This window comes from Hemitrygon akajei, chromosome 6 (assembly GCF_048418815.1).
Source record: "Hemitrygon akajei chromosome 6, sHemAka1.3, whole genome shotgun sequence".
In the NCBI taxonomy this organism is placed as follows: domain Eukaryota; kingdom Metazoa; phylum Chordata; class Chondrichthyes; order Myliobatiformes; family Dasyatidae; genus Hemitrygon; species Hemitrygon akajei.
Window position 1 is genome coordinate 5,440,326 of NC_133129.1, and position 18,375 is coordinate 5,458,700.

Genomic DNA, 18,375 nt, shown 5'->3' on the forward strand with positions numbered 1-18,375 from the left:
AGGATAGCAGCGTATCAGATGCTATTGACATTTCCAGACATAACTATACAGAGATGCACTACCAGTAATATAGCCAATTTTGTCCCTTTGGGCTATGAAGGAGGACCCCATGATTGTGTAGGGAAGACGATGGCATTTGCCAAATTGAGAGCAGATTTATGGTCAGAACCACAAGAGGATGCAGATAAAAAGGTTCTGTTCGTAGATGGCTCTTGTTATAGGGATTATGATGGAAATCATGCAGGGTTCTCAGTAGTGCAGCAGGATCAGTCGAGCTATGAGATTATTAGGATGGAGTCCTGTCCCCAACCGTGTTCCGCCCAACTAGCGGAAATCAAAGACCTGACAGCTGCGTGTGAAATGATGGAAGGTGAGAAAGTAGACATCTATACTGATTCGGCATATGCTCATGGAGTATGCCATTTGTTCGGGGCAGTGTGGAAACAGAGAGGTTTTTAAAAAAAGCAGTGGAGATCCCATACAACATTGTCAGCAAATTCTAGACTTAATAAAAGCCATAATGAAACCTAAAGCATTGGCTATAGTAAAATGCCAGGCACATAAAAAGGGAAATGATGTAATAACAAAGGGAAATCAAGTTGCGGACGAGGCAGCCAGAAAAGCGTCTGGATGTACATCAGCTGTTATTGCCCCCCAGGTAAGCCTAGCTCCAGAACCTGTGGTAGAGGACCTAATTGAAATACAAGGTAAGGCAACTTTGGCAGAACAGACAATGTGGAGACGAGGGGGGCCAAGCAGAACCCAGAAGGCTTGTGGAGCATGGAAGACGGTTTGTTGGTAGCGCCCACCCCTCTACTGACGATTCTGATTTCAGAAGCGCATGGGATTGACCATTGTGCAAGGGGGGAAGTGATAAAGAAAATAAAGAAGGATGGTTTTTGGTCACCTTATTTACAGGCTTCAGTGGACTTTGTCTTGTCACAGTGCGAGGTATGTGCACAGAATGCAGGGTTCGGACATCAGTTATTTGACTGGTTAGAAAGAAGACTCGGAGGATGGGGAGCATGGCTGACTAAAATGGCAATAACTGTCAGTATTGTATTGTTGAGCTGTGCGCTTGTGCTGTGCTGTTTTCTTCCTTGTCTCAAGTCTCTTGTAGTGCGTGCTGCAACCAAACAATTTCCGATGCTCGTGGCAATTACTGAAGCAAGCTTACTGGAGAAAGAAACACCAAAAATGTATCATTATAGCCTACAACACCTGCAGGATGAACAAGAGCAAAACGACAGTGTGGGAGTAGATTGTAAGGGCTTCTGAGTTTTTTTTCCCTGTCTCAGGTACAAACGGACAGGTTTTTGGCTCAGCGGCCCAGGGTAACAGGGAGAGAATACTTTGAGGTCTTGGCGCAGAAAATTATAGTTTAACCCGAGATTTGGGAATAAGTGCTTGAGTTTATTGGGGCTTTTGTGCGCGGACCCTTAGTCTTCTTTCTCTGGTCTCAAAGGGGGGGGATATATTGGATTTTAAAAGTTGCATTGTTTGCTGTGTAACCAAAACTATATAGTCAGCTTTGAGCTTGCTATTTGCTATGCATGTATCCAATTTAGATAGATAGATAGATACTTTATTCATCCCCATGGGGAAATTCAACTTTTTTCCAATGTCCCATACACTTGTTTGTAGCAAAACTAATTACATACAATACTTAACTCAGTAAAAAATATGATATGCATCTAAATCACTATCTCAAAAAGCATTAATAATAGCTTTTAAAAAGTTCTTAAGTCCTGGCGGTAGAATTGTAAAGCCTAATGGCATTGGGGAGTATTGACCTCTTCATCCTGTCTGAGGAGCATTGCATCGATAGTAACCTGTCGCTGAAACTGCTTCTCTGTCTCTGGATGGTGCTATGTAGAGGATGTTCAGAGTTATCCATAATTGACCGTAGCCTACTCAGCGCCCTTCGCTCAGCTACCGATGTTAAACTCTCCAGTACTTTGCCCACGACAGAGCCCGCCTTCCTTACCAGCTTATTAAGACGTGAGGCGTCCCTCTTCTTAATGCTTCCTCCCCAACACGCCACCACAAAGAAGAGGGCGCTCTCCACAACTGACCTATAGAACATCTTCAGCATCTCACTACAGACATTGAATGACGCCAACCTTCTAAGGAAGTACAGTCGACTCTGTGCCTTCCTGCACAAGGCATCTTTAGTATCAAATTTAGTAGGAGAATGAAATCTTAAGAATGTAGAAGATAATGGGATGTTAATGAGAGGCTAGCTAAGAGATGTAGATTATAATGGTGTGTTAATGAGAGGTAGCTAAAAGATGTAGATTAGAACATGATTAAGTCAATGGATAGAAACAATAGTGGCGGATGTACTTGTGATACGCAACTGTAGACCAATTGGATATGCTAATGCAACTAAACCAGGAGATTGCTATAAAAAATGCTATGTACAAGGATCGGTGGACAATCGGCGACTAGCTCAATGACTGTCTCAGCTTTGATTTGCAAATTAAAGTTTAATACTTCTTGAAGAATCTTCTGCATCTCCTGGTCATTTGTGGGGCATGAGAAACCACGACATAAGTTGAGGGCATGATTTATCGGAAGCAGTGATGCTTGCTTGCTGGCTGTCCCCAGCACATTTCACTGGAGTTTTCAATGTTCGTGTGACAAATAAGCTAACCTTTATCCACTTTTAGACTTTTTTGTAACACAATAATTTTTACCACTTGCACAAAACAATAAACATGTGTCAATGATAAGCCCAATTTTGAATGTAGTTATGGTTTTGAATCCACGCAGCCAAGCTTTTCGAGATCTCATGCCTGCTAACTTTCTGAATGAGCCTAGCCTACCATGAGGAACCCAGTCGAACACCTGACTAAAATGCAGAGACACCACATCCATCGCTCTACCTTCAATTGATTTTATCACAGGTACAGACTGATGGCACTAGGCAATTTGGCATGTACTAGATGGACCAAAGGGCCTGTTTCTGTGCAGTAGTGTTCGATGACTCTCCACGTAAATACGAAAAATACCCCAGATTCTGAATGTATTGTTATGTAATGATGGTTCAAATCGAAATATCCTCAGCAAACTCGAGACACACAAACCCACAACATAGAATTATTCTGCATAGCCAGTATTTATGCTCAAACATTAAAAGCACGATTAACTGGTCTTTAACACACCCGTATTTTGATGACCTTGGAGTGCTTATTCTTGTTAGACCAATCTGGACCACTACTCCATCTGCTGTGCTTGGTCCAAAGCCTAGTAACTATACAGCTTTCAAGTAGATGGCCAATTTGCTTCACTAATCACCACTGAGAGGAACCTTGACAAATGTGAGTACAGCATAGAGCAGGCTAGAACATGCTGAGGTTAAAACAGATAACATCTTGGAACTTTTGAAAAACTTTGGCACAGGTAAGTCCTCAAGGCTGTACGGCAATTGCAAAACAACAAACTTTATGACCTACTGAATGTCAGTAATAATAAATTAGACTATATCAGTTCCACAAAGGAAACCAGATATGCAACTGCTTATATCATTAATGTAAAACTATAAACTACCGCAAGTACTCAAGTCACATAGCAAATCCGTGGAGAGGAGTATACATCTCAGATTGATTGACATGTTTATCAAACTGAAACATTGACACCGATTCACCATCCACAGCTGCTGACAGACGCAATGTGACCCAGTCCCATTTGCAACTAGTAGCCCTTCACCTCACGCAATCTATGTACCTCTGCCTTAAAATACCCAGACATCTTTATATATTTATTTTATATAGGTGGGGGTGTGTGTGTGTGTGTGTGGAGAGGGAGAGGGGAGGGGGAGAGAGGGGGTGAGGGGGGAGAGAGGGGAGGGGGAGAGGGAGAGTGAGAGGGAGGGTGAGAGGGAGAGAGAGGGAGGGTGAGAGGGAGAGAGAGGGAATGAGGGGAAGGGAGAGAGAGAGGGGAAGGGAAGGGAGAGAGAGATGTTTGAAAATACATGAGATGCCAGTTTTTCCAAATAAACCTTATATGCTACTGTCAAAAGTAATTTCACCCCATTAGCACAGACATGCCCTCTCCTCATGCTACCATCAGGGAGGAGGTACAGGAGCCAAAGACTCACAACTCCATGATTCAGGAACAGTTTCTTCCCCTCCACCAACCGTTTTCTGATTGAACAATGAATCCATACACACCACCTCATTTTTTCTAATTTTACAGTACTTAATTTAATGATAATATATATTATTGTAATTTATAGTTATCATATATTGTAATGTACTGCTGCTGCAAAACAATAAATTTCACAACATATGCCAGTGATATTAAACCTGATTCTGATTCTAATTGGCCAAGTAAATTCCTTGGGGCATCTCAAGAAAGACCTATCTTTTCCATTGACCATGGTAAGTCATTTTCTTCTCCCTTGGCTACTGGACTTAGCAACATTGGAACACTTGGAAAGGGAAGACCATGACAGGTTAATTCAACTAAAATGGTGAGAAAAAGGTAGCAGTTTGGGAGGACAAACCAGGGTAGGGCTTACTCAGTGAATGGCAGGGCACTGAGGAGTGCAGTAGAACAGAAAGATCTGGAAATACAATCCTTAATTCATAGAAACATAGAAAACCTACAGTATAATACAGGCCCTTCGGCCCACAATGCTGTGCCGAACATGTACTCACTTTAGAAATTACCTAGGGTTACAGATAACCCTCTATTTTTCTGAGCTCCATGTACCTATCCAGGAGTCTCTTAAAGATCATCATATCTGCCTCCACCACCGTCGACGGCAGCCCATTCCACATACTCACCACTCTGCCTAAAAAAAAATGAACCCTGACATCTCCTCTGTACTTACTTCCAAGCACCTTAAAACTCTGCACTTTCTAGCTAGCCATTTCAGCCCAGGGGAAAAGCCTCTATCTACACGATCAATGCCTCTCATCTCATACATCTCTATCAGGTCACCTCTCATCCCGCGCCACTCTAAGGAATAAAGGCCGAGTTCACTCAACCTATTCTCATAGGGCATGCTCCCCAATCCAGGCAACATCCTTGTAAATCTCTTCTGCACCCTTTCTATAGTTTCCACATCCTTCCTGTAGTGCAGTGACCAGAACTGATAACAGTACTCCAAGTGGGGTCTGACCAGGGTCCTATATAACTGGAACATTACCTCTCAGCTCCTAAACTCAATCCCATGGTTGATGAAGGCCAATGCACAGAGTCAACCTGCGCAGCTGTTTTGAGCGTCCTATGGACTCAGACCACAAATCCCTTTGATCCTCCGCACTGCCAAGAGTCTTAAAATTGATACTATATTCTGCCATCATATTTGACCTACCAAAATGAACCATCTAACACTTATCTGGGTTGAACTCCATCTGCCACTTCTCAGCCCAGTTTTACATTCTATCAATGTCCCGCTGTAACCTCTCACAGCCCTCCACACTATCCACAACACTTCCAACCCTTGTGTCATCAGCAAATTGACTAACCCATTCCTCCACTTCCTCATCCAGGTCATTTATAAAAATCACAAAGAATAAGGGTCCCAGAACTGATCCCTGAGGCACTCCACTGCTAACCGACCTCCATGCAGAATATGACCCTACAACCACTCTTTGCCTTCTGTGGGTAAGCCAGTTCTGGATCCACAAAGCAAGGTCTCCTTGGATCCCATGCCTCCTTACTTTCTCAATAAGCCTTGCATGGGGTACCTTATCAAATGCCTTGCCGAAATCCATATACACCACATCTACTGCTCTACCTTCATCAATGTGTTTAGTCACATCCTCAAAAAATTCCATCGAACTCAATATATAAGTTTGCTGATGACAACACAATTGTAGGCCATATCTTGGGTAATGATGAGTCTGAGTACAGAGAGGAAATTAAGAACCTGGTGGCATGGTGCAAAGACAATAACCTATCCCTCAACGTCAGCAAGATGAAGGAATTGGTTGTTGACTTCCGAAGGAGTAATGGACTGCACGACCCATCTACGTTGAAGCTACAGAAGATCGTGAACATAGCCCAGCACATCACACAAACCAATCTTCCATCCTTGGACTCACTTTATACCACACGCTGTCGGAGCAGTGCTACCAGGATAATCAAGGTCACAACCCACCCAGCCAACACACTTTTTGTCCCTCTTCCCTCCAGGAGAAGGTTCAGGAGCTTGGAGATTTGTACGGCCAGATTTGGGAACAGCTTCTTTCCAACTGTGATAAGACTGCTGAACAGATCCTGACCCGGATCTGGGCCGTACCTTCCAAATATCCAGACCTGACTTGCACTACCTTACTTTCCCTTTTCTATTTTCTAATTATGATTTATAATTAGAATTTTAATTATATTTACTTCGATTTGTACTTCAGGGAGTGCGAAGCGCAGAATCAAATATCGCTGTGATGATTGTACACTCTAGTATCAATTGTTTGGTGACAATAAAGTAAAATTCAATCAGGCTCGTAAAGCACGACCTGCCTTTGACAAAGCCATGCTGATTATTTCTAATCATATTATGCCTCTCCAAATGTTCACAAATCCTGCCTCTCAGGATCTTCTCAATCAGCTTACCAACCACTGGGGTAAGATTCACTGGTCTATGATTTCCTGGGCTAACTCTACTCTCTTTCTTGAATAAGGGAACAACATCTGCAACTCTCCAATCCTCTGGAACCTCTCCCGTCTCATTGCCAGAGGCTCAGCAATCTCCTCCCACACCTCCCACAGTAGCCTGGGGTACATCTCGTCCAGTCTCGGAGACTTATTCAAATTGATGTTTTCCAAAAGCTCCAGCACATCCTCTTTCTTAATATCTATACATATACTCAAGCTTTTCAATCTGCTGTAAATCATCCCTACAATCGCCTAGATCCTTTTCCGTAGTGAACATTGAAGCAAAGTATTCATTAACTACCTCTGATATTCCCTTCGGTTCCATACACACTTCTCCACTGTCACACTTGATTGGTCCTATTCTTTCACGTCTTATCCTCTTGCCCTTCACATACTTGTAGAATGCCTTGGGGTTTTCCTTAATCCTGCTCGCTAAGGCCTTCTCATGGCCCCTTCTGGCTCTCCTAATTTCATTCTTAAGCTCCTTCCTGCTAACCTTATAATCTTCTAGATCTCTATCATTACCTAGCTTTTTGAACCTTTCATAAGCTTTTCTTGACTAGATTTACAACTGCTTTTGTACACCACAGTTCTTGTCCCCTACCATCCTTTCCGTCTCATCGGAACATACCTATGCAGAGCTCTATGCAAATATCCCCTGAACATTTGCTACATTTCTTCCGTACATTTCCCTGAGAAGGTCTGTTCCCAATTTATGCTTCCAAGTTCCTGCCTGATAACCTTATATTTCCCCTTACTCCAATTAAACGCTTTCCTAACTTGTCTGTTCCTATCCTTCTCCAATGCTATGGTAAAGGAGATGAAATTGTGATCACTATCTCCAAAATACTCTCCCACTGAGAAACATGACCAGGTTCGTTTCCCACTACCAGATCAAGTACAGCCTCTCCTCTTGTAGGCTTATCTACATATTGTGTCAGGGTACCTTCCTGAACACACCTAACAAACTCCACCCCATCTAAATCCCTAGCTCTAGGGAGCTGTCAATCAATATTTGGGAAATTAAGATCTCCCACCATGACAACCCTGTTATTATTATACCTTTCCAGAATCTGTCTCCCTATCTGCTCCTCGATGTCCGTTACTATTGGGTAGTCTATAAAAAACACCCAGTAGAGTTATTGACCTCATCCTGTTTCTAACTTCCATCCACAGAGACTCAGTAGACAATCCCTCCATAACCTCCTCCTTTTCTGCAGCCGTGACACTATCTCTGATCAGCAGTGCCACGCTCCCACCTCTTTTGCCTCCCTCCCTGTCCTTTCTGAAACATCTGAAGTCTGGCACTCAAAGTAACCATTCCTGCCCGAGCTGTCCAAGTCTCTGTAATGGCCAAAACATCATAGCTCTAAGTACTGATCCATGCTCTAAGCTCATCCACATTCCTTGAAAATGGCGCACAAGTAGAAAAAGCTTCATGCACATTGGCCTTCATAACCAGAGTATTGAGCACAAGAGTTGAGAGTTTATGTTGAAGTTGTATGTCAGTGAGGCCAAACTTGCAGTATGTTTTGCAGTTCAGGTCGCCTACCTACAGATAGAAAGAGCAGAGAGAGAATTTTCAAGACATTGCTAGGACTCGAGGACACCAGTTATAGGGAAAGGTTGAATAGTTTAGGATTTTATTCCCTAGAGCATAGGAGGAGGGGAAGATTTGATAGAGGTATACAAATTATGAGGGGCATAGATAGGGTAAATGCAAGCAGGCTTTTTCCACTGAGGTTGGGCGGGACTACAACAAGAGGTCAAGGGTGAAATATTTAAGAAGAACCTGATGGTGACCTTCTTCACTCAGAGGGTGGTGAAAGTGTGGAAAAAGCTGCCAGTGGAAATGGTGAATATGCACTCTACTGCAATATTTAAGAAAAGTTTGGATAAATACATGGATGGGGGGGTATGGAGGGCTTATGGCTCAGGTACAAATTGACGAGATGAGGTAGAATAACAGTTCGGCATGGACTGTATGGGCCAAAGGTTCTGTTTGCGTGGTGTGTAACCGAGAATTGAATCCAAGTAATGATCACTTGCACAACCACCTCCCCACCGCACTTCTCTGAAAACAAACAGGTTACAAAATCTATCCCTCACCTCCAGGTTGAGATACAGCTCACCCAAAAACAGTACAAATGAATGAAATTTCTTTCTGGTGTCTTCATCACCTGCTGCTGCCTCGCCCCTCTTCGTAAATTCCTTCTGACACCTGCAGAGAGAGGACAGAACTACAGTATGTGTAAGGTAAGAAGCATAGATCGAGTGGACAGAGAGAGGTTTTCCCCAAGGCAGAAATTACGAATAGGGAGGGTCATAATTTTAATGTGATAGGAGGTAAGTATGGGGGGGAATGCAGAATTAGATTGGTTGTTTTTTGTAAATTCCCTCTACAGCTGCAACATAATCTCCCAGTTTTTCAATTCAATGCCTTTAGCAATGAAGGCTAACATTCCATCTGCCTTCTATATAACCTGTTGCAATTCCTATGCAATTCATGCACCAAGTCTCTCTCCACAACAATATGCTACAATCTTTCAAAGTCAAAGTTTATTATTAAAGTGCGCATATGTCACCATATATTACCTTGCTATTCATTTTCTTCACATTTATTGTCATCTGACCATACATATAAAACAAAATAGACATTTACAGGAAACTAAAGAAATACAACAGATTTTACAAAAAAACTATTTAACTGAGGAAATGTCGATGCTACACCTTTTCAGGTGGATAATTGGCCCTTCTGCTCTTGATTTATCAGAGCTACATCATGAGAAGAATTTCCTCACTCCATCTTGCTCCCTCAGACCCAGTTCCTACTGAGTTTTCACCATCTATACTGGTCTTCCCCTCTCTAACCCTGCACAGTCCTCAACCAATGTCTAAGCCTTGACCACATATATCACCATCACAATGCACTCCAAGTCCAACATGATGTTGAACTCTTCACCCTAGACCAGTGGTTCCCAAACTGTTAACTGACCCCTCAGTTAATGGTAGACATCCACGGCACAAAAAAAGGTTGAAAACCTCTGCCCAAGGCTGAACACTGTCTCCAGAACTCCTACCTTGAGATCCAGACTCCACCTGTGCATTGACGGCCTTGATTTTTCTGCTCTGCTCACTCACTCTAATATACTGCCCTCTGATAGTCCAGCACCTGAACCACTTCTGGCATGGCCATCAAACCTACCATGGGTGGCAATGTCATGGTATGGATAAACTGCACTCAATTTCAGACACCTTTTCACTCTTCCCTCTGGACTGTGACAGGCCACTGTCTCCCACAGATTCTGCAAATTCACTCAGAACCTATCCCTCTACAGATTTCAACCACATCCAGCATCATACAGCCCTCTTCCAGCTTTGGTCACTTGCCCTCCCAGTATTCTTGGCCAACATTCACCTATCCACCAATACGCATTTAGACAATTTTTTTTTGTTAAACCAAGAAAGCAAACCAGCAACTCTACCTGTTCAGAAATTTGAGATGTCCCTTTTAATCCTCACTATTTTTTTTAAAATCAATGAACCACAGAGAGCATTCTGTCGGGATACATGCTTTCCAAGACTGCAAGAGACTGCAGAGAGTTGTGGACACAGCTCAGCACATCACAGAAACCAGCCTCTCCCTCAATGGACTGTCTACACTTCTCACTGCCTTGGTAAAGCAGCCAGCAGAGTCAAAGACTCCCATCCATGCATTTCTTTTCTCTAGCAAGAGACTGAACATTTGAAATGGGGCAAGGGCAATGAGAAGAAAGCAAGTTGCCAATATAACTTGTTGGAGAGTGCAGGACGCAACACTTACCTCTCTAACAGAAGGTCACGGAAGTTGTGATTTCTGGGATTAATAGATAGATTCTGTGATAGGTAGTTACACAGCCGAGCCCCTGTGTATGTGAAGTTGGGCACAGTAGTTGCCTAAGTGAAGAAAAACAAAACAGACTTAATTGGATCCTCATGGAGACACAACGACACAACTAGGAATTATAAGAGTCATGAATAAAACAAAATGCTGGAAATGCTTCCTCTCTCACGCCCCTTCACTCTTGATTTCCCAGCCCTGGGAAAAAGACTGAGTGTTTTCACCCTTGATATTCATGCCAACCCAGATAGAATATGAGGTGTTTATCCTCCAATCTGAGAGTTACCTCACTGTGACAGAAGAGGCCATGTCAGAATGAGAAAGGGGATTGTAATTAAAATGATCAGCCACTGGAAAATCCTGCAGACCCAATAGCATAAACATCGATTTGAATTGACTTTATTACTTACATCCTTTACATACATAAAGAGTAAAAATCTTTACTTCTCCATCTAAATGTTCAACTTATAGCAATTTGTAATAAATAGTATGTACAACAGGACAGTCAATATAGCATAGAAATACAATTGTATCAGCATGAATTAATCAGTCAGAGGCCTGGGAAGAAGCTGTCCCCAGAGCCTGATGCTCCTGGCTTTAATGCTGTGGTACCGTTTCTCAGATGGTAGCAGCTGGAACAGTTTGTGGTTGGGGTGACTTGAGACCCCAATGATCCTTCAGGCCCTTTTTATGCACCTGTCTCTGTAAACATACTGAATCACGGGAAGTTCATATCTACAGATACGCTGGATTACCCGCACCACTCTCTGCAGAGTTCTGCGATTGAGGAAAGTACAGTTCCCATACCAGGCAGTGATGCAGCCAGTCAGGATGCTCTCAATTGTACCCCTGTAGAAAGTCCACAGAATTTGTGGACCAATACCAAACTTCTTCAACTGTCTGACGTGAAAGAGGTGCTGTTGTGCTTTTTTCACCATACAGCCGGTATGTACAGACCACGTAAGATCCTCCATGATTTTTATGCCGAGGAACTGAAAAGTTGTTCACCCTCTCAACCATAGATGCATTGATGTCAATAGGGGTGAGTCTGTCTCCATTCCTCCTGTAGCCCACAACCAGGTCCTTTGTTTTTGCGACATTGAGGGAGAGGTTGTTTTCTTGACACCACTGTGTCAGGGTGACGACTTCTTCACTGTAGGCTGCCTCGCTATTACTTGAGATTAGGCCAATCTATGTATTAATTGGAGCAGTGGGTGGTGACAAAGTCATGGGTATACAGAGAGTAAGGGGGGGGGGGGGGCTTAGTACACAGCCCTGAGGGACTCCTATGTTAAGTCAGAGGGGTGGAGGTGAGGGAGCCTACTCTTACCACCTGCCAGCGAATTGACAGGAAGTCCAGAATCCAGCCACACAAGGCAGGGTCAAGGCTGAGGTCTCTGAGCTTCTTGTCAAGCCTGGAGGGAATTATGGTGTTGAAAGCTGAACTGTAGTCCAAAAACATTACCAGCATTTTGTGTGTGTTGTTGTTTGAATTTCCAGCATCTGCAGATTTCCTCGTGTTTATTCTCACATAAGCATCCTTCTTCTCCAGATGAGTAGGGACAGTGTGTAGAGCCATGGCTATTGTGTTATCTGTCAATCGGTTTTGTCGGTAGGCGAATTGTAGGGGTTCCAGTGTGGGTGATAGCATGCTGCAGATGTAGTCCTTGGCCAGTCTCTCAAAGTATTTGCTATTATTGAGGTGAGTGCGACAGGGACACCAGTCATTCAGACACATTACCTTGGTCTTTTTAGGTACAAGGACAATTGTGGATGTCTTGAAGCAGTAGGGCAATCTACACTGGGAGAGGGAGAGATTGAAAATGTCTGTAAACACACCTGCCAATTGTGCCACACACATCCTGAATACCTGCCCTGGGATGCTGTCCGGTCCCACAGTGTTGCAACTGTCCACTCGTTGACAGCACCTGCGTGCTTCAGCCTCAGAGATGCCCAAGGTGCAGGTTACTTCGATGGCTCTCCTCGGGAGCTCAGTGTTGCTGATATCAAACCAAGCTTAAAAAAGATTTAGCTCATCTGGGAGAGAGGCAGCACCACTGTACTTAGTTTTGAAGTCTGTGACAGTGGGCAGACCTTGCCATAAGCTGCGTGTGTTGTTGGTGCAGAGTTGTGCCTGGATCATGTTCCTGTGTTGATGTTTTGCTGCCTTGATGACTTCGTGCAGATCGTCGTTGCATTTCTTGGGCTCCATTTACCGGCAACGTAAGCTCCATGTCGCGCCATAAGTGCTGTTCGCACAAAACTACTGATCCAGGGTTTCTGGTTTGGATAGACAACATCCTTGATGCACTTCCAGATGAAGCTCGTGACCACTTCCATGAACTCAGAAACAACCTCATCATGAAAGACATTCCAGTTGACATCATCAAAGCAGTCCTGTAGTATGGAGACCGATTCGTCGGACCAACAGTGGATGGTTTTAACAATGGCCGCCTTTTGTTTCAGCTTCTGCCTGTACATTGACAGAAGCAAGATGGAGGATTGATTTGACTTTCCAAATGGTGGGCAAAGGGGCGCTTTGTAAGTGTTGCGGAAGGAAGAGTAGCAGTGATTGAGCATGCTATCTCTCCATGTGCTCACCTAGATGTGTTGACAGAACACCGGAGAGACTTTAGGCAGTGACGCTCTATTAAAGTCACCAACAGCGATGAAACAGCCTCTGGGTGTGAAGTCTCCAGGGTGAGGATGCTCTCGTACTGCTCCTTGAGAGTCAGGTCAGCATCAGCAAGCAGCGGAATATTCACAGCTGTGATAACAGCCGTGAACTCCCTTAGCAGCCAGAAAAGTCTACGTAGCAGCACAAGGTACTCCAAATCCAGGGAACAAAAGGATTTGAGGGCATGCATATTCTGGGGGTCACACCAAGCATTGTTGACCATGAAGCATACCCCTTTCTCATTTACTCTTCCCAGAGAGGTTTTTTGACCTGTCCTTCCAGAACAGGGAGAATCCAGAAGGCTCAATGGTATGATCCATTATCTCCTCTGTCAGCCAGGTCTCCACGAAGCAAAACATGCTACATTCCTTTGTTTCCCGTTGATGGGAGATTCTGGCTCTCAGTTCTCTAACTCCTGGTAATTTCTACCCCCCATCCCCCTTTCTTCTTCTTCCATTATCCACTCTGGCTCCCCTCTTAACTCTTCTCTTCTCATCTACCCATCACCTCCCCCAGTGCCCTTCCTCTTTCCTTTCACCCAGAAGTCCACGCCTGTCTCCGGTCAGATTCCAGCTTCTTTGGTCCTTTGCCTTTTCCACCCATCACCTCCCAGCTTCTTACTTCAACCCCTCCCCCCACCCAAATGGCTTCACCTATCACCTGCTAGCTTGAATACCTCCCCCCCCTCCACCTTCTCATTCTGGGATTATCCTCCCTTTCTTTCCAGTCCAGACAAAGGGTCTTAGCCTGAAATATTGACTGCTTATTTATTTCCACAGATGCTGCCTGACCTGCTGAGTTTCTCCAACATTTTGTGTGTGTTGCTCTGGATTTCCAGCATCTGCAGAATTGCTTGTGTCTAAAACATTCTTGTCTATTTGGTTTTGTACTCGCTCCAGTCTATAGCAGGGGGACCAATACTGAACACAGCACTCCAACTGTGGTTTCACCAGTGTCCTGTATAACCACACTGCTACCTCCCAGAATGTGGGACAGGATTACCCAATCACAATGTGTGGTACAAAGCTTGAACCAAGTTTACATCAGAAACTGAATGCACTGTGAAATCAGACTGAAGAGAAAAACATGCTGCACTTGCAATTGTTAACTTCCAGAGAGCAAGATGCTGTTAAAAGATTTTTTTAAAATACAGATGTTTGATTATCTTAAATAGGCAGCCTCTGTAGAAAGAGAAAGAGGGTCAATGTTTCAGATCAGATACCTTGCTTCAGAGGGTCATCAACTTGAAACATTAATTCCTTCAGGGTCTTTGCTGCCCCTTGTCTCATCATCAGTTTAAAAGGAATCTTAAATACAAAATGTTTCTACTTATGGACTTTGAACCACAAACAGAGGTTGGACAAACTTGGTTTGTTTGAGAGGAGATCTGATAAGAGATTTAGAAGATTATGAGAGGTACAGAGTAGACAGACATTATCTTTTTCCCTAGGATTAAAATGTCTAATACCAGAAGGCATGCAATTAATGTGAGAGTGGGTAAGTTCAAAAGAGATCTGAGGGAAATTTGTTTTTGTTTTACCCCACAGAGAGTGGTAGGTGCCCGGACGATGTGCTGCTAGGGGTGGTGGTAGAGATAGAAACAATGCCACATTTTGTCACCCTGCAACCTTATCCTTCAATCTCTTTGAATTATGGAGGACAGCATGTGTATAAATGTCTCTCTCCAGCAGACTTCATCATGATCATCATGACTCCAGTATTTCTACTATTTTTTAAATGTTTCTTTATCGTACATATGATTTTTTATGTTCTATCCTGAGCAGCAGTGAACCATCTGATTGGCCTATCAGAGTTCTCTTTGGGAATTAGTTGACCTGATCAGCATTTCTGATCTAGCTATTATTCATGATTGCACTTCATAATAAAAAAAAGAGGCTTTTAAGAGATGTTTAGATAGGCATATGAAAGTGAGAAAAATAGAGGGATATGGACATTGTGAGTTTAGTTGGCAATTTGATTATCAATTTAATTGGTTCAACACAACATTGTGAGCCTGCTCCTATGCTGTACTCTTCAATGTCCAAAGTTTGATGTTCTATGGACCAGGAACTATAACGGCAAAGTAATAAACAGAATTCAGAAGAAAAATCTTTACCCAGTGGAAAATAATTAGGACAAGGACAGTGCCTTGAGGTACTCTTGCACTGCGATAGTTCATTCAAACAAGGAAAAACATCTTCCAACAGTCCAGTTATGGTGCAAAAATTTTATTATAGTTACTCTGAGTCAGAGTTGTATAGCAAAGAAACAGACCTTTTGACCCATCATATCCATGCCAACCATCACATCTACTTATGCATACAAGGCGTTCTACAAAATTACAATTTCCACTGGTAAAGATTTTCTCTTGAATTCTTATTATCGAAGTACAAATACAGTTGTCAGAAAGTTTGTGAACACTTTGCAATTACTTGATTTTCTGCATTCATTACTCGTAAAATGTGGTCTGATCATCATCCAAATCACATTAATAGACTAAAACAATCTGCCGAAACTAATAACACACAAAGAATTGTACTTCTTCTCGTCAGCATTGAGTACACCATTTTTTTAAAATCACAGCCGAGGTTCAAAAAGTATGTGACCCTTTGGGGTAATGCCTTCTACAAAAGCTATTTGGAGTCAGGCTTTCCAATCAATGAGATGAGATTAGAGGTGTGGGTTGGAGAGCTGCCACGCCCTATAAAAGGACACACAAAGTCAGGTTACTGACAAAAGTCTGCTCTTCTCAAGAAAGATCTGTTTATGTGCACGATGCCTCAATCAGAACTACTTTCAGAGGACCTTAGAAGAAGAATTGTAGAGATGCATGAAGCTATAAAAGCATTTCTAAAGACCTGAGTGTTCATCAGTCCGGAGTAAGAGAAATGTTCTACAAATGGAGGGAACTCAGTACTGCTGCTACTCTCCCAGGAGTGGGCGTCCTGAAAAGATCACACCAAGAGCACAACATGCAATGCTGAAAAAGGAGAAAAAGAACCCAAGGGTAACAGCAAAAGACCTGCAGAAATCTCTGGAACTTGCTAAAATCTCTGTTCATGTGTCCACTACAAGAAAAACACTGAACAAGAATGGTGTTCATGGAAGGACACCATGGAAGAAACCACTGCTCTCCAAAAAATAACATTGCTGCATGTATCAAGTTTGCAAAAGACCACCTGAATGTTCTATAAGACTTCTGGAACAATGTTCTGTGGACAGATGAGACAGAAGTTGAACTTTTTGGCAGAAATGTACATTGCTATGTTTGGAGAGAAAAGAGCACTGCACACCACACCAAAACGTCATCCCAACTGTGAAGCACAGTGGAAGGAGGATCATGATTTGGGGCTGCTTTGCTGCCTCAGGGCCTGGACAGCTTGCAATCGTTGAGGGAACAATAAATTCAAACTTGTATCTAGACATTTTACAGGAGAATGTCAGGGTAGCAGTCTGTCACCTGAAGCTTAATAGAAGTTGGATGATGCAACAAGACAATGATCTGAAACACAGAAGTAAATTAACAACAATGGTTTAAAAAGAAGAAAATTCATGTTTTAGAATGGCCAAGTCAGAGTTTAGACCTTAACCCAAATGAGATGCTGTGGGACTGGTCAAGCAAGGTATCTCAGAAATATTGATGAACTAAAACAGTTCTGTATGGAGGAATGGTCTAAAATTCATCCTCACTGTTGTGAAAGCCTGATCAGCTACAGGAAACGTTTGGTAGAGGTTGCTACAGGAGGTTCTACCAGTTATTAAATAGAAGGGCTCACATACAAATTAAACAATGTGTTCAATAAAGGCATGAAAAGTACAATAGTTTGTGCTATTAGTTTAGGCAAATTGTGTTTGTCTATTAGTGTGATTTAGGTGAAGATCAGACCACATCTTATGAGCAATTAATGCAGAAAACCAGGTAATTGCAAAGGACTTGAACTTTTTCTTGCAACTCTGTCACCATATGTTACCCTAAGCTTCATTTTCTTGTGGGCATTCACAGTAAGTACAAGAAACACAATATAATCAATGACAAACAGATAATCAACCAATGTGCAAAAGAGAACAAGTTGTGCAAATACAAAAATAATAAATAAATAATAAACATTGAGAGCATGAGTTGTAAAATCCTTGAAAGTGATTGCATAGGTTGTGGAATTATTCACTCTGATTCAAGAGCCTGATGGTTGAGTGGTAATAAGTAGTTACTTGCCTTTACAGATTCTGGTTTAGTCTCCATAAGTAGAAAGTAGTAATTAAGATTCCTTTTAAACTAATGATGAAACTACAAGTAGCAAAGACAATAAGGAATTAATGATTTAAGTTTAAGATCCCCCTCCAACCACCCCAGTCTGAAGTACTCTTTTACACAGACACACACACACCACATTCCTACCTGCTGGTAGATTATCTCCACCACTTCTTTTAGTGCCTCATCTGTGTTGACACAGCTGTTCATCTGTGCGGTAAACTGCACAATCTCCAGTTCAAAGCTCCCAGGGTGAGAGGTCAAAAGACTCAGGAAATCTTGGAGATAGTCGGATAGTAAGGGCTCAGGACATATGTCAAAATCCACGTAGGGCTCATCTGGTACTACCTTTTATGGGGAGACCAGCAGAATGTTATAAAAGAATTCACCCAAGGATTCAATAATCCCACTGCTTTGTGTTTTTTATATATAGATAGAGAAAGGTTCCCTGATACAAATACAAAGTCGAACCCATGGCAAAGTACAGTGGATTCCGGTTAATTGGGCCACTGTTTTATTTAGGACAACTTTTAAAAAACAAAAATAAATTAAGAAAATTGCTGAGATTGTCTTAATTCATTTGGGATTCTATGCTGCTCAATTGGGACAGAAGACTGTTGCCAAATAGTTTCTAACTAGCTTCATTTGTGTGCACTTGAGCAGCCATTAAACACTACACTGTATTAGAGCAAACAGTTTTTAAATAGCATCAGTTGCACATTTCTCTAATTAAAGAGCAGTGATTTTTGTCACTGATAGCTGGTGAGAAATAAGCAATACGAAAATTCAGAACTACCAGGAGTGAAAATGAAATGATTTCACTATATCGATGAGTTAGAAACTACAACGAGTTTGTTATTGATAATCATCTTAAATGTAACAACGAAAATGAAGATTTAGAGGATGAAATTGTCAAATGCATCGTACACTGGGTGTGTGCTGAATTTGTTCATTTACAGT

At 42.5% G+C, this 18,375-nt stretch overlaps 1 protein-coding gene across 1 annotated transcript in view; it reads right to left on the minus strand.

The window, feature by feature from the left end:
* Nucleotides 1-18,375, minus strand: part of paip1 (poly(A) binding protein interacting protein 1) — a 54,099-nt gene that overhangs the window by 33,207 nt on the left and 2,517 nt on the right. The window contains exons 2-4 of the mRNA XM_073047837.1: nt 17,563-17,763; nt 10,433-10,545; nt 8,719-8,830 (exon numbers count right to left, since the gene is read on the minus strand). Of these exons, the coding sequence (XP_072903938.1) occupies nt 8,719-8,830; nt 10,433-10,545; nt 17,563-17,763 (426 nt within the window). The remainder of the gene's footprint in view (nt 1-8,718; nt 8,831-10,432; nt 10,546-17,562; nt 17,764-18,375) is intronic.